General features: G+C 40.4%; 1 protein-coding gene across 2 annotated transcripts in view; it reads right to left on the bottom strand.

The window, feature by feature from the left end:
• Positions 1-21,461, bottom strand: part of ENTREP1 (endosomal transmembrane epsin interactor 1) — a 61,788-nt gene that overhangs the window by 30,099 nt on the left and 10,228 nt on the right. Inside the window, exon 2 of one of the 2 annotated variants that reach the window (XM_059924865.1) lies at positions 20,472-20,528. The exons of the other annotated variant lie outside the window; for it this stretch is intronic. Coding sequence (XP_059780848.1) covers positions 20,472-20,528 — 57 coding nt within the window. The remainder of the gene's footprint in view (positions 1-20,471; positions 20,529-21,461) is intronic. 2 annotated transcript variants of the gene reach the window in all.

Below are 21,461 nucleotides of genomic sequence, written 5' to 3'. Positions count from 1 at the left end.
TATTTATTTATTTATTTTTGGTTGCATTGGGTCTTTGTTCCTGTGCACGGGCTTTCTCTAGTTGCAGTGAGCGGGGGCTACTCTTCATTGCGGTGCGCGGGCTTCTCATTGTGCTGGCTTCTCTTGCTGCGGAGCACGGGCTCTAGGTGCGTGGGCTTCAGTAGTTGTGGCTCGTGGGCTCTAGAGCGCAGGCTCAGTAGTTGTGGCTCGTGGGCTCTAGAGCGCAGGCTCAGTAGTTGTGGCTCACGGGCTTAATTGCTCCGCGGCATGTGGGATCTTCCCGGGCCAGGGCTCGAACCTGTGTCCCATGCATTGGCAGGCGGGTTCTTAACCACTGCGCCACCAGGGAAGCCCAAGTTATAATTTTTTTGTCATCTGTGTTTTACCAAGACCTTGACTACTAACAACTTCTCTATAAAATTTTTCCTTACATTTAACCTAATTTTTTTCTGCTCTTTAAGCCTAGCTCCTATTGTTCTCACTTCAAATTCAACATTACTTGTTCAATGAAGTGAACCCCATGGGTTACAGTACCTGAATTCTACTGAAGCCAATTCATCACTGGGTTTTACCATCAAGAAAAAGAAAAGTCCAGAGTTGATGGAGAAATGTCTTCCTAGAACCTGTACTTTAGACATGAAAGACAGTGGGACTTAGAAAGTAGAGAGCTTGCCTCACTGCATCCTGTGGCTTTTAAGGGTAAAATGCAAAATCCAGGATCCAAAGAGCTGGTCCTCTCACAAGGACAGGCAACATGAGTTAAAGCCTTTTATGTTTTTGGTTTTATTGTTACTAACTTGAATCATGAGTATCTTCTGATACTTATATACCAGGTAGCTTGACACAAAAGGTATGTTTTTCAATTGAGTATTTGGAATTCACCTTGACACTGATCTCTTGCAACTGTGCCCCCAGTTCATTCCAGGTCTCAATTAAGTGACCCAATAAAAGAATGTCTGGGGAACCTGAAGCTATCCAAGAAGAAGCATCACCTTCAGTTTGCCCATTCCTACCTGCTAAGAAAGTTCCTCATAATCTCCATCACATAACATCATTAAATAATTATGCCTATCACAGCTTGGTATTGTGGAGTGTCTTTTTTGATACAAGATTTCATTCTCTAAATAGACTGACATTTCCCTGCTGCTTAAGGACTTTCACTTTGCTTTTTACTTCTCTACTGCTCCAAGCTCAAGATGCATCTGAAAAGTCAACTATGTGTGTTTAAATAAATAAACAGTTCCAGTAATTGTGTGAAGGTAGAGTAGCTTAAAAATGAATGAGTTTAGTGAATTGAACTTAAGCATTTAGTTCTACTAATTCCTGAAAATCCATTAAAATGACAATAAAGGAAATATTTTAAACGTAGAAATCCATAAGGACAGAGAGAACAGAAAAACGGCAGTAAAATTTTAGAAGTTAGAAAACCAGTGGGCAAGCATAAATTGACTCAGTGGTCCTGAGAAAACTCAATCTCCTACAACAGCAATGAGGAAAGCCAAAACAGCAGAATTTATTCCTCAGAGTCTCCAAACGTTCAGAAATGGGTGGCAGCACTCTGGATATGAAAGTGAGGCTAGAAAAGGACTGATTGTGAGTCTAAGAAACAATTAGAAAATGGCACAACCACTATGGGAAACTGTTGGCAGTTTCTAATAAAGTTAAATATCTACCACCCTATGACTCAGCAATTCATTTTTAGATATATACATTAGTGCATATGCCTAGAAAAAGACATGTACAAGAATATTCATAGCGACTGGTTCATAATAGCCAAAAACTAGAAACAATCCAAACGTCTAAGAATAGGAGAACAGATGAACAAATTGTAGTACACTCATAAATGATATAAAACCCACTGCTATGGTTTGAATGTTTGTGTCCCCCAAAATTCGTAAATTGAAATCCTAATCCCAAAGCGATGGCATTAGGAGGTGGGTCCTTTGGGAGGTAATTAGGTCATGAGGGCAGAGTCAATGGGCAAGCATAAATTGACTCAGTGGTCCTGAGAAAACTGAATCCTACAATAGCAATGAGGAAAGCCAAAACAACAGAATTTATTCCTCATGAATGGGATTAGTGAACTTGTGTATGTGTGTGTGTTTTTTTCTATTTAAATATCAAAAGCTCGCCAAATTCTTTCCTTTAGAAACTTCTCAAAAACTTTTAATTCAAAAAATACTACTACTGCCTCAGAATCCTTTTCTTTCACACTTTCTTTCTTCTTTTAATTTCCCAAGAAAATATCACTGCTACCCATTTAGTCACTATGCCTTTTTTCCCCCACAGGCACTCTTTTGATACTGCTCAAAAATAAACGTAAAACAGAATACACTTTTCTCCAGTGGGGCACAAAAACACAGGTGGTCTTAAATATTACTGAATGAATGAATCAATCAATCAATCAATGAACAAATGAAAGAAAATTGATTCTTATTATAAACACTATATGGAGGTATCATGCATCCTTACTAATATTCTGCAACATATACAGACAGGCCCTGAAAGGCAAACACCATACTAACTATCACTGCTTGCATGAAAATGGCTACCACTACTGCTCCTGGTGGGAACTCACCACTTCCTGGGGAATGAAGATGGGAAGCATTGGGACTCCTGTCCCATCACTTTGTAGGAAGGAGTGGGGGTGGTGGGTGAGTGGGTGGAAGAACAAAGCACCCAGTCCTTAGAATTCAGGTTACATTTTCCCACTGAAACAAGAACATTCTGTGATCTGGCTGGGAATGTGACCAACATTCTAACATTTATGTTCTCAGAGACAAGAAGTCCAAGCTCCAAACCACTGATCAGTCACTGGTTAATAAGACGAATGTCATAGGACCCATGACAATGAACATAACCACTTATTTGACTCTTAACATTTACAATTTTAATTCAGTTTGGAGAAGCATTTTAATACAAAGGTGTAGAATCATGAGCAAAGTTATCTGAATACAACACCAATGACAGCAGGAAAAAAAATCGAAGACAAGACACCAGACTAAAACCTTTCTGAACTAGTTTAGCAAAATGAATCTTCTGATAGACAGCTCAGCACCATGGCAACCAACAAAACATAGTAAATCACAGCGACTCACAAAGCCCAGCCTCCTGCTGCTCTAAAGCCGTTTCAGGAGCTCACATATGCGCTGACTTGGTTTGCCAGGGCGCCTTTCATCCTCAGATCCCAAGAGAACCTGTTCCTGGGCTTCACTCCCCTGACATCTTTTAAACTTCTTCCAGAAGCTTGGCAGATATATTACCAATGTCCAGACTGGTTCTCCCTGCCAACAAGCCAAACACAGGCCCGTGGCTGTGAACAGAACCAGCTGTCTCTCTTTCCTCTCAGAGATGTTTAAGTGTCAGATTTACTCATGTTACGGCTATCTCAGATGTTCTTTCTATAAAATATTTAAAGTGTAATAACATTTATTTTGAATTCCTTTTTCAACAGTAGCGAAGGGCTTCTTCCTCTCCCCACCAGAGTGAGACACAAATTTTCACTAGTTTGGGACACAGCTTCGAGGTGAGCTAAAAGCACTTATAACTGAGAGGTGCAAATTCCTGAGGAAAATATACAAATCTCAGGGTATTTTCAAGGCTCCAGCTTGTGAGAGGAAATTCTGCCTTACCTGGGGTCCTCCCCTGCCCTGTTCTCTTGCAGATCCCCCATCCCCCAGGGCTGCCTTTCAGCACATTGCACCCCTCATTTCTCAGGAAAGTGACTCTTCTCATGACCCAAGCAATCAGGCGTAGCAGAGAAAGGGGTGTCCTCATCATGTGTCTGGGTCCATAATTCCCTGGTACAACTTAGGCAGCTCTGCCACTCTAAATTAACATATTCTCATCAGGAATGTGGCACAGGACCAGGAGGAAAATATCCTAATGAGAGTCTCAAGAGAAATAATCAGAGGATGACATGACACAGGGGATGTACTCTTCGAACAAGGTGAAAGGGTCAGGAACGTGGTCTGCTCTGCCCCTGGGGAATAAGGTGGCAGAAGTAAATTTGGATTTGAAGATAAGAAAAGCAGCAGAAAGTTTGAAGCAAAATGGCAGATCTATGATTCTTAAGACTTCACTTTCCTTCGAAGTTATTCTTCTCTTTCATCTGTGCATCTCTACTCTTCGTTCTTTCCCTGCTTCTAGCCCCTTCTCCACTGCTCTTAGCTTCTCAAGGTTCAGCAAATTAGAGAGTCAGATCTTATGACTTCCGAACAATGAAGATCAAGGCTCTTGAGAAACTATCCAGAGCCAAGAGTCCTCAAAGACAGCTGCCATCAAGTCCTTCCCTCTGTACTTTATAGGCTGTTCCTCACGTCAAGAGGTGAAGACTAATACATACGATGGAATATTATCCAGCCTTAAAAAGGAAGTACTGACACACGCTACAGCACGAATGAACCTTGAAAACAGTATGCTAAGTGAAATAAGCCCGATACAAAAGGACACATATTGTATGACTGCAATTATATGAGGTCCCTAGGGTCATCAAATTCATAGAGACAGAAAACAGAATGGTAATTACCAGGGGAGAATGGGGAGTTATGGTTGAATGGGTGCAGAGTTTCTGTTGGGGATGATGAAGAAGTTCTGGAAATGGATAGTAGTGATGGTGGCACAGCGTTGTGAATGTACTTAATGTCATTGAACTGTATACTTTTAAATGTTAAAATTGTAAAATTTAAAATATGTAGATTTTACTCACAAAAGAAAAAAAAAAAGAGGAAAAGAGGTAGAGCCCAATTTCCAATTCCCCTCCCCTTGATTCTAAGGTGGCCTTGGGAACTTGTTTGACCAAGAGAATGCAGCAGCAGTGACATTCTGGGACATCCAGGCTAGACAGTAAGATGACGCCTGGGCCACCTGGGCCTCTTGGAACACTCATTACAGACAGTCCCTCTCAGAACCCAGTCTCCATGCCGGGTGGCTGTTACAGGAGGAGGTCACATGTTCATGCTCTAGTCAACAGCCCTTGCTGGGCTCCCAGCCGTGTCTTTTATATATATGTACTGAAATATTGAAGGAGGAAATGTGAAGGTTGGGATTTATGTGAAAACAACACAGGGGTAAGGGAGAAGAGAAATGGATGGTTAGGGGTGTAGGGGAGACAAGCTTGAACATGTGTAGCTAGGCAATGAGTACAAGGTGGGGGGTTGCTGTGTTTCTCTCACATTAGGAGTATATTTGAAATTTCCCATATCAAAGGAAGAAGGAAGAGGAGGAGTAGGAGAAACTGGAAGAGGAGAAGGAGAGGAAGAAGGAGGAAAAGGAGGAGGAGGGAAGGAGATGGGGAGGGAGAGAAGATAAAGAAACCAATTGGACTCATCTCTTCACAAAGTCAATTCCTGGAAAAAGAAAAAAAAAGTGGCAGGAAGAGTATTCTAGAATACAGAAGACTAAAGAGACAGAATAGTCAAATAAAATGACTGAACCTTGACTGGGTCCTGGATTTTGAAGAACAGAACAGGGTCACATAGAAGTATTCACTTTTGAATGATCCGTCAAGCTGTACACATATACATACACAAATATGCACAAATCATACTTCAGTTGAAAAGCTTTTTTTTTTTTTTTTTTTTTAGTTGTTTTGTTTGTTTTTTTATACTGCAGGTTCTTATCAGGCATCAATTTTATACACATCAGTGTATACATGTCAATCCCAATTGCCCAATGAAAAGCTTTTTGATGAATAAAAAATTATATAACATTTTGGAATAACTGGGAAAGTTTAAATATGGGCTGAATATTAGATGACATTAGGAAATTACAAATAATTTTCTTACTTATGATAATGTTATTATGGTGAGGTAGAAGAATGTCTTATTTTTAGGAGATGCCTCCTAAAGCATACAGGGGTGAAGTACCATGAAGTCTGAAACTTTGAAATACTTCAATGTAAAATATTTATAAATAAACATAGCAAGTAAGGCAAAACATTAAAAGCTATTGAATCCAAGTGGAAGGTATATGAGAATTCATTATTTACTCAACTTTTCTGTAAGTTTGAGAATTTGCATAATAAAACATTAAAAAAATATTGAAGAGGCTTTTGTAGGTGCAAAAGTAATAAGAAGCAGAAGCATGTGCCCACCAGCTATTACTAATGAACTTCTTTATAAAAGAGCAGAGTAATGTGCCTGGGGATACAGGGGTCCTGGTGGAATAGTCCTTCCAAGTCAAGTCTTCTTTTTGGTATAACAGAGTCATCTACTTCTCTCAAGCACACCTTAAAATAAAGCCTATCCATCAAGAAGGCCCGCTCAGCTGCACAGAGCTCCCAGCAACCCTCCCATCCCTTAACAGACAAGCCTGCTGTGGAAACAGACCCACAAAAGCAAGGGTAGTGATTAAGAACATGGACTCTAGATAGAAACCACCTGAAATTGCAACCCAACTCTGTCACTTCTGGCTGTGTGACCTTGGGCAAATTACTTAACCTCTCTGTGCCTTGGTTTCCTCAGAATGAGGATACTAATAACATCTTATAGGATTAGTGGGTTAATACATGCATCTTACTTATGTGTTTACTATTATTACTATTCTTATTATTACAAATTATTACAAACATTAAAAATATTACCAACCTAGTTCTTCAGTCACAACTAGAATTTATGAATTATCAAGGAACAACAGACATTCAAAAATCTAACAGCACCAAACAAGAAGGACCAAGATGTCAACCAGAACTACTGACCCCCATGGAGAAAACATTGATTACTCAGAGAATAGAAAAGAAAAAGACAATGAAATAAAAAGTATAAGACTTTGAAAAGTTAAGAAACAAAGTTGATCAATTCAAGAGGTCCAACATCTGACTATTAGATGTTCTAGAAAAACAGAGCAGAGCAAATGGAGGGAAGGAAATAATCAAAGAAACAGCAAAGAAAATTGCTTGGTATTGAAGAAAGACACATGTCTTCAAATTTTTAAAAACTCAAATACTCAATAGTAAAAATAGTCAAAAAGTATGAAGGAAAAAAGACCCACACCTAAATATACCTTCATGTAATTTCAGAAGACTGTCAGAAAAATTATCTGAAACTTGGAAATGGGCAAAAGAGATTATTGGGTATTCCATTTACTTATTTAGTTATTTGATTGGCTATTTTATAACTCTGTGGAGGCAGAGTTTAAGTTGCAGATTTTTTTTTCAGTAAAAATTCTGTCCAATGGAACAGAAAACCTCAAAAGTTACTGTTTATGGCTCTGCTGGACATCAACCAGTTTTGTATCTATCCCAGCAATCTCCTCCTAACATCACCTATAAATACTTAGCTCCTCAAATGTGCTTTGAACAAGTTTTCCCTCATTACTGACACATGTTCATTTCATATTTGCCTAAGAGTCATGATTTTATCTTTTTGAAAATTAAACTTTATCAATACGAAGATAAAGAAAAGATCCTAAAAGCTTCCAGATAGAAAGAAAGGGGCTGCCCACTAAGGAACAAGAATCAGGTCAGCATCAGTGACAGAAGTCATCAAGCAATGCCCTCAAATTTTGGAAGGAAAATCATTTTGAACCCAAAATTCTATATGTAGCCAAACTATCATTCAAGTGGGAGGGCAAAACAAAGACACATCAAGACATTCAAACCCTTAGAGAGCTCGTTTCCCTCACATTCTTCATGAAAACTTTTATTTGAGAATATTCTCTGGCAAAATGAAAAAGGAATTCAAGAAAAAAGAATGCATGAGGCTTGAGATCTAAGAAACAATGGCTCTAATCCAAGAATATCAAGAAAAGAAATATTTAGATGACATCTGTATAGGAGACCTAGAAAACAATTAAGTCCAAACTGGAATAGGAAGTTAATAGTCTTAGAAATGTCCAAAGGAGAAAGTGAAACAACTAGCAAAAAGTATGATTAAGAAGCTAGATAAGGGCTTCCCTGGTGGCGCAGTGGCTGAGAATCTGCCTGCCAATGCAGGGGACAGGGGTTTGAGCCCTGGTCTGGGAGGATCCCACATGCCGCGGAGCAACTAGGCCCATGAGCCACAATTGCTGAGCCTGCGCGTCTGGAGCCTGTGCTCCGCAACAGGAGAGGCTGCGATAGTAAGAGGCCCGCGCACCGCGATGAAGAGTGGCCCCCACTTGCCACAACTAGAGAAAGCCCTTGCACAGAAACGAAGACCCAACACAGCCATAAATAAAATAAATAAATTAAAAAAAAAAAAAAGAAGCTAGATAAGTAAAACTCACACTTAGAGTCAGCTGATTTTCAACAAGGGTTCCAAGATAATTCAATGAGGAAAAAACAGGCTCTTCAACAAGTGGTGCTGGGACAACCTGCAAAAGAATGAACTCGGACCACTGACACACCGTATGCAAAAATTAACTCAAAATAGATTATAGACCTAAGTATAAGCTAAAACAATCAAACTCCTAGAAGAAAATATAGGAGTAAATCTCCATGACCTTAGATCAGACCAGCCTTCTTAGATATGACAATACAGCAACAAAAGAACTTCATTAAAATTAAATTCATGAAAATTAAGAACTTTTGTGCTTCAAATGACGCCATCGAAAAAGTTGAAAGACAACCCACAGAATGAGAGAAAATATTTGCACATCACATATCTGATAAGGGACTTGAAAAGGGAAATTGGATAATTTTGTTAGTTGTGATAACGTTACTGTGGTGAGGTATGGTGAGGCAAAGGATCTGAATAGACATTTCTCCAAAGAAGACATGCAAATGACCAGTAAACACATGAAAATTCTCAACATCAAATCAAAAATACAATGAGATACCACTTCACACCCATAAAGATGGCTATAATCAAAAATACAATAATAAGTATTGGCAAAGATTCAGAGAAATTGGAACCCGCATACACTGCTGATGGGAATGTAAAATGACACAGTTGCTTTGGGAAACTGTTCTTCAAAATGTTAAACATGGAGTTACTATATGACTTAGCAATTCCACCCCAAGTCATATAGCCAAGAGAAATGAAAACATGTCCACAAAAAAACTAACGTTCACAGCACCATTATTCGTAGTAGACAGAAAGTGGGAACGTCTGTCAACTGATAAATAGATAAGCTGTGGTATATCCATCAATGGAATAGTATTCAACTATAAAAAGGGGGAAAAGTACTGATACATGCTACAATATGATGAACCTTAAAAATATTGTGCCAAAAAAAAGTGTTAAGTGAAAGAAGCCAGTTACAAAGGATCACATATTACATGATTCTGTTTATTTGAAATACCCAGAATACACACATTTATAGAGACAGACAGTGCATTAGTGGTTTCCTAGGGTGGGAATATTGAGAGGAAATGAGGAGTGACTTCTAACGGGTACAGGGTTTCTTTTTGGGGTCATGTGAAAATGTTCTACAATTGATGGTGGTGATGTTTGTGCATATCTGTGAACATGCCATTGAACTGTACAGTTTAAACGTGTGAATGTTTTGGTATGCCAATTACATCTCCATAAAGCTGTTTAAAAATACAAGAAGAAGCTACATGATCTCTGAGATTAGGTACCTTTTCTGCCAAGAAGAAAAAGAAGAGTCATTTAGAAACTCTAAGAAAAACGTCACTCTATACATCAGTCATGGTCCAAAGCTGAAGCAAACTAAAATATGACATGATGCTGAGCAAATGATAGAGACTAAAAAAGAATAATAGATTTGACCTGGCTGCTTGAAACTGTTCTCTCTCTAGATCCAATCACTCTTCCTGGTGCTACAGAAAATAATGCAGCTGATCCTTTGAACAAGCAAGACTCATGGGCATCAACAGAAAACCACTTTGTTTCCACCCTCACCCCGGCTATGTTGTTCACGCCCACTTTGTAGGGCTAGGTCTTCCTGACCCCTTAGATGAAATCTGAGGCTGGGCCCATGACTCCTCTGGTCAACATCAGATACAAAAAGTCCTCCAGTAACTTCAAGTCACAAAACGGCCCATTTTGGTAATTAAAATGTCCAGACATGTGTCCCAGTCAAAACTTGAAACTGCATTTAAATTTCAGCTTCTTTCCTTCTCATCAGGCTTCTTCTTTTTTTTTTTTTTTTAATTTTTTATTTGTTTTGCTGTGTTGGGTCTTCGTTTCTGTGCGAGGGCTTTCTCTAGTTGTGGCAAGCGGGGGCCACTCTTCATCGCGGTGCGCAGGCCTCTCACTATCGCGGCCTCTCTTGTTGCGGGGCACAGGCTCCAGACGCGCAGGCTCAGTAGTTGTGGCTCACGGGCCCAGTTGCTCCACGGCATGTGGGATCTTCCCAGACCAGGGCTCGAACCCGTATCCCCTGCATTGGCAGGCAGATTCTCAGCCACTGCGCCACCAGGGAAGCCCCAGGCTTCTTCTTGTAGGGAGCAAACACGTCTGCAGTGGGAAAGGCAGTGAAAAGATACAATCTCCTCTATTTCCTTGCTTTTTGTGTTCACTTCTCCTGAGCCTGCCAGCCACAGCTCTGCCATTCTGGAGAGGAGGGAGCAAGGGGGAGGCCAGGCCAAGTGCGTAAACAAGGTGGGGGGCAGGAAGAGTTCCCTCGATTGTTCACAGCTGGCCTTGGCAAGTGTTTACAGGAGACTCTCCTGAATGAGGCTTCCATTGGCTCCTCTGAGATACCCATTTCTGAACCTGCAGTTCCCTTAATGTGGGCATCTGTCAGTGCAAGCCTGGCCTCTCTCTGCTCTGGTCCCCTCACTCCTCTAAGGGGCTCCCTGGGGCAGGATATAAGCTCACCCCAGGCCTACTCTCTCTTACAGGGCCCACCCATCTGGTCAGCTGGAAGTACACTTCTTGGGCTTGGTCTGTGAAAGTACAATTATTTCCCAACTGCAGTCTTTAACTCTCAGGTCACAAGGACTCCAGCCAGCCCTTTAAATTCCCCAGGCAGGAGTCTGACACCAGCCCAATCAACCACTGTGAGACCTGTCTCAGGCTCTCCAGTGCTTATCTTTAAGCACCGCTCCCCTCCCCCATGCAGAGGTGGAACTTAAAATGCCACAGCAATTCAGTAACTTTCTCCAAACTTTTGTCTCTTTAACCCCTAATCCTTTTATAGGCTGGGGGATGGAGATCAGCTAAGGGCTGCAAAGCTGGTTTCACCCAGAAGCTTTGCAAGTCCTGCTTAGATAGTCTAACACACACTGGAACTTGGGGGCTGTTGGCATCGGTTGTATTTTGGCCTCAGGTGAATCTGGAAAGCAAGAATCCAATTCTAACCTCCTATTTCAATCACATTCATATAATGAAAATACTGTAAATGCTATTATCGGTTTTCACTCTTTTAGGAACAATTTACAGACAAAATCTGAATAGTATGATATAGTTTAAGAGTAAAATGTTAACGTTAAATCACTGACCATATAAAGGAAATGAATGGTATTACCATCAACAGGAGGTAAAAGGGAGAAAGAAGCAGAGCTAACTGCTAACTTCTTCATCTTATAAAAGAGAGAATCAAAAGATACTGTCCAAAGTTAATGAATTAAGAAACAGAACTTTATAATATTATTTAAAATTATAAAGCCATCAATAAGAGAAATAAAAATTATTTTCAAATAAAAATAACTTCAATAGGAGAGACTGTGTCACCCATGCCTCCCTTTTAGTGAGATGGAGACAACTGCCAGGGGCACTAAAAGCAGAGAGAAATGAAAATGGTTAATTTGGGGGAGTGTGGTCAGGTTTGGATGCTGGGAAAAATGCACAGAGGTCTAATTATTACTTTCAATAAGAGTAAGAAGGCTAATGAGCTCCCCCTTTTTTAAATAAAAAATTTTTTTTCCTCTTAAAAGGCACTCAGTAAATTATAAAATGTCACAATGTCACAGTGGTATGTTTGAAATATATATATATGGTGTCTATGTATGTGTGTGTATATATCCTATATACACATATGTTTGATATATATACATACACTGTGTCATGTATGTATATCATATATAAATAAATATATCTTATAGATATAGAAATAAATGGGGAAAAGTCTCAGAGAGGTGATTTATTATGTCCTAAACTATACATCTAATTATGGGACCCTGATCAGATCCAGGTCTGACTCAAATCTACACTCCATCAACGTGCAGAATACCTGCTAATACACAACGTCCGTTTATAAATTATTCTTTTCTGTTCACTAAAGAGCTCTACAAGGCAACCCTTTGTATCCTCGTTGAGAAATGACAGCTAGTCAGACCCAATTCCACCACCACCACCCCTGACAACTGCCCCCCCAGCTCCTCTACCTAACACTTTCCACCCAAGTCAAGCACAAACCATAAATCAATCTAACTTGAGCACCCACTGGATTTCTTGTTCTTCAATTGAGTTACCATAAATGAGCAAATGTTTAAAATGAATCTCTTTATTTTTGAACTAGTTTTTTAAAAATTCTTGTAAAAGTAACATTCACAGAAGAAAAAAAATCATGGTCCCGCAGCAGTCGGAGTTCCCGATTATGTTATGAACAACAGAAACCAACTCAGACTAAACAAGCAGGCTATCAGGTAGTTCATAGAATCCACAGGAACCAGGCTCAGAAATCTGGGAAGGAGCCAAGGGAAGCTGGGTGCTGGGACCTCTACCAAGGTCATGCCACAGGAAAGCCAGCTCACTGGATGCCAGCCTAGGACACAGGTTGCCTCTTTTGCCTAATGAATTCTAAGCTGCCCCGGCTATTCTGCATCAAGGGCTCCAGCTTCCAAGTCCTGGGCCGGAGCTTCAGTGGGGGGAGGTCACGGCTCACACTCTGGCTGCCGGCATTCAGGAGTGTAAGCATCTAGCCTGAGAAGTTTCCAGCCAGAGACAGGATCCTGTCTCTCATCAGGACACACAAGGGCAGATAAACAAACCCCCCAGAAAGAGAGTTCAGATATGTAGGTACTGGCAGCCAGAACCCAAACAAAATAGGGAAACTAAAACATCCTCCACTTCACACAACACATGTCCTCTCCAGACATAAAGTGGAAAGTCAGGCTCCTTCCTTCCCATTCCCACTGCACTCAACAGAGGTGGCGACTATAAACAGTTTCTTGTATATCTTTTCAAGAATTTTTCATGTAACTACAAACACACGTATGATCCCCCAGATGTTTTTAAAAAACACAAGGGGTACCATACACATTATTCTGCAACTTTTCACATGATATCTATTTTAAGATGCTCCCTGATTCAAAATGGTCTCCTCCCTTGCCCCAAATCATTCACAGTCCACATAGTTGTCTCAGAGTCATATTCAGAAATTGATCACTATGGCCTGTTGGGCTCAGAAAGCCTGGATGCAGGATGGTCAGAAGGCCCTTCAGCAACCCAGATGCACACATACTACAGTATGTCTGAAATACACTTCCAAACACTTCAGCACAGTGTGATATCATGTACATATTGACTGGTCCAAGCTACACCCTCAGGACGATTAAGAATTCAAATTCCAGGATACTCAGCATTTATGAAAAAAGCCATATTCCAGAAGCTGCTGCTTTTATCTTTATCTCCCAACAACATCCCAGCAGCTTTGCTAAATTAGCAGAATGACAATGGAAATAAGTTGTCCGATTGATGAAATTATTTGTTTGCTTAATTAGCATAATGGATGTTAAGAATGGGTCCTACAATCCAAAAAAAAAAAAAAAAAAAATGGTTCTGACGAACCTAGGGGCAGGACAAGAATAAAGATGCAGACGTAGAGAATAGACTTGAGGACACAGGGAGGGGGAAGGGTAAGCTGGGACGAAGTAAGAGAGTAGCACTGACATATATACACTACCAAATGTAAAATAGATAGCTAGTGGGAAGCAGCTGATTCGCACAGGGTTATCAGCTCGGTGCTTTGTGAACACCTAGAGGGGTGGGATAGGGAGGGTGGGAGGGAGATGCAAGAGGGAGGAGACATGGGGATATATGTATACGTATAGCTGATTCACTTTGTTATACAGCAGAAACTAACACAACATTGTAAAGCAATTATACTCCAATAATGATGTTAAAAAAAAAAAGAATGGGTCCTCCATGAAATTTACGATGAGAACTAAAACCAACATAATTTCCAGTCCCTGTGCTAATTCTGGGACTGGCCATACTCTTCTGACCCTATAATAAACAATACTGAGAACAAGAAAAGTTAACTTAGCTACTTGCTCCAAGAAATACTTGCTCCTCAAAGGTAAGATTGTGAACCAACTAAAATAGTTATCAAAACTAACAACTTACTCATCAAATCTTGCTTCCAGGCCCTCCCCTCCATTTCCCCGCCAATCCAAAGATATTATCTCATAGGTTCTGCCCAAGTCCAGTCAATTCCCTATCTTGCAAGACTCACCTTAAAATCACCCAGCTGGGGTCCTAAAACTCTATCAGTATCCTCTCTTAGACTCACTCCTTCTGAGAACTACCGGTAAGGTGTTCTCCCTTACTTCAGCAGGTCCAATAAACTTAGCTTTGTTTGATCAACAGGATTTCAGGGAATCAACAGTGGTATTCAAGACAAGGGGATGCAACAAATACTACAGGTAAAAAAACCCCCTCATTTTATACCCGCAGAAATCAAGAGATTTCCCTGAGATCATCCAATAATTAGTGGTAATGTGTCAGCATTAAAATGCAGGTTTCTTGAACTCTCAAACCAGGGAGCTCATTCCAAATGACTGACAACCATGAAATATTCCTGAAAGAACCAGACTGCACAAGCCAGAGCTTCAGAGTTCCTTCTATAAATGTACAGATTCCTAAACTGTGCTTAGGTATTCTGCCCCCTCCTGTTCTTTTATCATCAGGAATGAAAGGGCCACCATCTGTCCCACGGCATAACCCACCTATAAGTATTTTCTGACTATCTGGTGAGACTAGTTCCTCAATCTCTTTTGACAAAGTGTCTGGACATTTCATGACCCTCCCTTTGAGGCACAATAAGATGGAAAGAACCTGGATCCCCAAATGGCTTCATGGAGCAGGACCATCTTACCAGCCTAGCCTACTTGAACTGTTAGCTGAGGGGTAATAAGATATCTGTATATCATACTGACGCCATTTTTTAGTCTCTTTGGGGAATGAGGGAGGCTTTACCCTAAATACTATAATCTTGAAGTTAGAAGAGAAACTGATGGATCACTTTGTAAAAACAGCCAATTCATCTACCTCTTCTGTTCTTAGTCTAGGGTTCAAATCAACAGGACCCACAGTTGAGAATAAACCACATACGTGACCCAAGAACATCACCAGGGAAGAACCTTCATTCTTGGTGCTAAAGGATAAAGCTGTCTTTTATCAGCTTGAAGGTCATATTCATCCCCTCTGTTGCAAACTGACAAGAAAAATAAAAATAACTATAGCTCAAATTACCACTTCATAAGCAACCAAAACTGTAGGCAGAATGCCTGGCTGGGCTTTCACAGTGGCAATTCTTACCAAATGTACCACCAAAGGAAAACATCTTGTTACGGAGGCTGTTGCCCCACAATCAGACCCTTGCCCCTCCCTCAAATAGAAACCAATTAGTCTTAATCTAAGCTTCAGGAGGAAGCTGCAAAGAAAAAAAAAAAAGAACTGGTTAGAACCAAATAGGCCCAAGATGGCGGAAGATTTGACTTCTAGTAGATCTTGAGCCTCGTTACACGTTCATTGTAATACATCAGCAGGTTATGACACACCCACCAGCACCATGACAGTTGACGACTGCCATGACAACAACTGGAAAAGCCCACACAACGACTGAAAAGGAGAGCTGCATCAGTTCCAGGTCCAAACCACACTCTGATTCTCGAATAACTCATGAGTGTTCTTCCCACTCTTTCTAATTCCCTCCCTCCTTTTACCTTGACCCTCCTATATATTTGGTGTCTCTCCCCCAGATTGGGTTGAGAAGTTGATTTGAGAACTAGGTTCCCTCTTCTCCATCCTTTGGCCATCAAATAAAGCTTGTGCTGTTCCAGGGTGGGAGGGAGGCTCAAGAGGGAGGGAATATGGGGATATATGTATACATATAGCTGATCCACTTTGTGATACAGCAGAAACTAACACAACATTGTAAAGCAATTATACTCTAATAAAGATGTGAAAAAAAAATAAAATAAAAATAAAAACATCTTTATAGTTAAAAAAAAAAAGTTTGTGCTGTTCCAGTCTCAGCATCAGTTTTGTTACTGGCTGTGCAAATCCAATAGGAGAAAGAACCTTCCTGGCAGAGACAGGGGGTCTCCACCCCGGCTAGGACACCAGCCCAAGTCCAGTCCACCAATTCAGTAACTATCTTATCAAGACAATTCTGTTTTCCAACTGAGGTGCTTAAGTAAGGCAATCTTTGAGGTCATTCCCAACACTGAGTCTGTGATTTATAAACAAGTCTAAAACATTTTATTAGAATGAAAACTGAATGATATCTAGAAAATAAAAGGACATTCTTTTAAAATGGAAAATGTTTGCTCTTGATGGAAAATACACAAGTATTCTTGATAGGATACCATACACACGCACATATACACACAGATGCAGGCACACGCACACACCCCCAACCTTAATCCCAGACACAGCCCAAAATAGCTACAAACATTCACAAAGTGTCTCCCAAAATTATTATTTTGTTCTGGACACCTGAGTATTCTATCAGTAGAAAGAAGAGGACGCAGTGAATGAAATCTTCCAACTCTGAGTTTCCATGAAAACTTGAGTTTGAAGGAACTAGGTCAAACTGACCTTCTTTGTTCAAACCAGTATAAACCTGATGTAATCACTGAAGCAAACACAAAGAGGGAGCACAAATGTAAACGCTCTCAAAAGGAAGTGTTCAAATATTCTAGACCGGTGTGCACCCAACAACTCAAAATGAGAACAGCTTGCCTCTTGAAAGCCCCTAAAGAGACCAACCAGCCCCCTCCCCAACTCAACGACCAAAATACTCTCCAACCACCCTGAAGTTAAAAGGTGGTAAATACAAAGTTCAAGAGAACAAAAACAAGTGAGAAAAATTTAAGACAAATGTAAAACAGAAACTTTGAGAACTAACCCAGGATCTGAGTTTCTTATTGGTTGCCAAATTAATGCCACCATTCAAAAGTAAGTGTGTCCTGAGCACAGTGGTCCTGGGGAGAGACCCCTGTCCTCACAGAACTGACGGACCATCTACTGGGGGAGACAGGTGAGGCGCACTCAGGCTACTTACAGACCAAGATGAAGCCAGTATTCAGTGCTGGGGCCCGGTGAGGGGCACAGAGGAGGGGTCACTGCAATCAGGGTGCTCAAGGAAGGTCTCTCTCTTGAGATGACTGCTGAGCTGAGACCCAGAAGAGAAGAAGGCAGCCAAGCAAACAGCTAGGGAAAGAAGGTCCTAGGTTTGTGAAGGACGGCCTGGCTGTGTCAGAGTCACAAGGCGCCCCTGTAGGTAGAGTGTGGGACGTGAATGGCGGTAGGGCTGTGACTCTGACCAGCCCAGCCCAGGTCTGCAAAAACACAAGGGCACTTCTGGCTTCTCTAATGAACACAGCCTCCCACTCAAATCATCTGATGGCAGATTCCCTAAACTCAGAAAGGGGGATGCGTGGGGAACAAAAAAAAAAAAAAAAGGTAAAGTATCCATTGAGGGTCACTAGATTATCCTCTGTTCAGAAAAGAAAACTAGACTCAGAGAAGCTAGGTGGCTTGCACAGAGTGACACAGCTCTTCCGTAAATGAACGAGGACTCAAACTAGGAGGGTCTGACTGGTGCGTCAGTTTCTTTCATCTGGCTTTTTAACATAACAAAAGCATTTGGCAGAGGTTATAATGATAACTACTAAGATTCCCGTGGACTGTTTTTTCCTCTATGATATTGACTAAGGCTCAAATGACCTACTGATATACTCAGAAGTTTTCCCTTGCACAATTCCTGCCAATTAATTTATCTTCTTTATAAACTGATGTTAATTAACATTTCAAAATGATCACTAAGTGACCTTCTAAATACATAATTCATAATAGTCAAAACTTCGAAGCTCAGATGTCCAACAGGCTTATGACTGATGGTAATACAGAAATAAGACAAAATGCTGCATAGCAATTCTAAGTGATAGGCATGTGGACTCCTTGTACAGGGAAACATAATAGCTACTGATGTGAACTTAATTTCATATTAAACAGAAAAAGCAGAGCACAACATGGTATGTACAAACTGGTTACAACTTTGTGACAAAGTACCTATACTTAACAAGGATGAGAAATACATTTTTATTAAGGTCATTTTCATTTAAAGTTGCTTGAGCTCACATAATAAATTTACAAGGGCACCTTTCCAAAAGAAAACAATGTTAAAGAAAGAAATGTTTTAAAAGGTCGACTTTCTTAATATCTATCTAGAACAAGCACTCATATTCTCTTCACCATTTGGAATTTTAAAAGTACAAATAGCATTAGATTAGATAGTTTTCTGATTTTAAATACCTGAGGTTCGTACTACTGAGCATTTCAATATTGACCCAATGGAAAAGGACAGTGCAAAGATGATGTCTATAACCAAATATTAGTATAAACATTGAACACCATTAAAAATTTTTCTGCAGTGACTGTAAACCTAGAGAGTTGTTGTAAAACAAACCCCAAGCACGCATAACACATGCCATAAAACTCATCCAAAGCCTCATTTTCTTCTATCCTGCTGTCTAATATATTAAAATGCTGTATCAATCATTTACTCCTTCTGGAAATATTAACAAAGTTTCACCAAATGCAATAATTGATGGACCTGTAAAATGTTGCCTGCATTGTCTTGTGGGTCTGAAAACTCTTCAGTTCAGTTTTTCAAGATCATCAACACATTGGGCTCCATTATTCTGACTGTATCCTGAAATGTGCTTCATCTCCTTGTATTTAAGAACTTAACTAGTTTTATATTTGTTACCCATTACCTAGCAAACAGTGGTCTGAAGGACAGCCTGGCTGCGTTATGTATATAAATGGAATGAATTCAGAAAATTATTTAACCCTATTTCAAAATGGATGGGAGAAAAATAAGAGATGCTATACAGAAAAATAAATTTTTAAAGCATATTTCAAATTGAATTTTCTAGATCCTCTACCTCTTGGCCTCTCCATTGGCATTTGTCTATTTTTTTATAATATTCCCTGAATCAAAAGGACATAACAAATAAAAATAAAGGATGGGAATTTACTAAATGCCATCGAATTGTACACTTTAAAATGGTTAATTTTATACAATGTGAATTTTACCTGAATAACTAAAATAAGGATAAAGTCAACAATATATGTCTCTATTACGATGAAAATATAATATAGGTGGGATAAAGAGAGAATATAGGAAATCTAAGCAAGGAAATTCTGAGATTGCCCAACCAAAGTATTGTAACAATAAAAAATAATGTATTCATGATTTAAGCTGAGATTTGCTTTAAAAGAATGTGGAGGGAAAAAGAATGTGGAAGGGGTGGGGAATGGGTAAGGGTCTAACTGAACAAGATTGGCTAAGGATTGATAATTGTTGAAGTTGGATGATTGGTACAGGGAGTTCATTATATCATTCCCTTCACTTTTGTGTATGTTCAAAATGCCCAGAGTAAGCCGTTTAGCGTTTTTTTTTTTAAGACTATTTTTTAAAATTAATTAATTAATTTGGCTGCTTTGGGTTATTACTTGCAGCACGCACGCAGGCTCTTCGTTGCGCTGCACAGGCTTCTCTCTAGTTGTGGCATGCAGGCTCCAGAGTGTACAGGCTCAGTAGTTGCAGCGCACGGGCTTAGTTTCTCCACGGCATGTGGGATCTTAGTTCCCTGACCAGGGATCGAACCCACGTCCCCTGCATTGGCAGGCGGATTCTTTTTTTTTTTTTTTTTTAATTTATTTATTTTTGGCTGCGTTGGGTCTTCATTGCTGCGCACGGGCTTTCTCTAGTTGCAGTGAGCAGGGGCTGCTCTTCGTTGCAGTGCGCAGGCTTCTCATTGTGGTGGCTTCTCTTGTTGCAGAGCACAGGCTCTAGGTGGGCGGGCTTCAGTAGTTGCAGCGCATGGGCTCAGTAGTTGTGGCACGTGGGCTCAGTAGTTGTGGCTTGCGGGCTCTAGAGAGTAGACTCAGTAGTGGCGCATGGTCTAGTTGCTCCACGGCATGTGGGACCTTCCCGGACCAGGGTTCAAACCCGTGTCCCCTGCACTGGCAGGCGGATTCTTAACCACTGCGCCACCAGGGAAGCCCTGGAAGGTAGATTCTTAACCACTGGACCACCAGGGAAGTCCCAGCCATTTAGTTCTGTTTTGCTTTGCTTTTGTTATATCTTTACAATAGATCTAATCCTGGAACTTGAAACACATGTATAGAATTGGGTATATAAGAAGCTTAAAGTGCAACAGAAAAGCAGCAAAATTATCATGTTACTTTACTGTCATGAGAACATCTGGCTTCTAATATTGTCCATTGTTAACTTCTTTTTTTAATGAACAAGGAAGCTTTAGAATTTCCTCAATTTATTTCAACAGACTTCATAAACAGCACATTTTACAAAGGGTAAAAATTTATAAGATCAGTACATACCAGGAGTATCATAGGCCGTTTCCAAGTTGTTAATCCTATGATTCCAGAGAGTATCACCTACAAGGATAAACAGGATCATAAATCTAGAAAAGGGACCAATTCCAATAAACTAATCCCCAGTCTCTGAAGTATATATATTTTTTAAATACTGAAATTTCAAAGGCTTCTAACTCAAACATTTAATATCCCTGTTGATTATATGAGCCCTGGTATACGGTTTTAGACTATCTTTCTTGTCCAAGCTCCTGAAACTTTTTCACTGACTGCGTATGTTTTTTCTTAAGGTCAGTTAAGAACATACAAACAGAAACTAGCCTATCCTCTGAGTTAAGGAATCAGTATTTCCTATCCAGGTTTCCTGCCCCCAGTAGCACCTAATCTGTCACCAGAGTCAGCCTCATAAAAAGAATGCCTGGCTGCAACCCTCCCTTAATTTGTGGGTTACCCATCCTTCACAGGAAAAGTCAATTCCTCAAAATGGTGAACAAGGCCTTCCAGGATCCTCCCCTGCCTACTTCTCAAGCCTGGTTTCCACGTACTCCTGACCCACCCTCCTTCCAGGCATACTTGTTCTTCCTCAGACTGGCCAGGCTCTAGATATTCCAGGACTTTGTGCTTCTCTTTGTCACAGAGTCCTCTCTTCCCAACTCCCCTCCTAGCTGCCTGAGAACTCCTATGCATTCTGCAAGGCCCCAACACACAGTCGTCACCTCTGATAAGCCTTATTAATCTTAACACCCCACACTCCTGTAAGCCCTCTACATATAACTTTTTCCCCAAAAAAAAGCTCATTGCATTTTTGTCTTGCCCACTGACTGTGAATGCCTGTCCTGTCTCTCTGAATCCCCAGCTCCTAGCAAAGTGCTTGTCACATGATTGGCAACTAGTAAATGTTCCTGAACTTTTATTCCTCAAAGGGGGAGGGACTACAGTGAGAAATATCTCATGTTGCGAAATGACACGTCAATAAACAATAACCTAAAATCCTCA

The sequence above is a fragment of the Balaenoptera ricei genome, chromosome 6 (genome assembly GCF_028023285.1).
Source record: "Balaenoptera ricei isolate mBalRic1 chromosome 6, mBalRic1.hap2, whole genome shotgun sequence".
Classification (NCBI taxonomy): domain Eukaryota; kingdom Metazoa; phylum Chordata; class Mammalia; order Artiodactyla; family Balaenopteridae; genus Balaenoptera; species Balaenoptera ricei.
The sequence above is the reverse complement of the archived record's forward strand: the minus strand, read 5'-3'. Positions and strand labels throughout refer to the sequence as shown.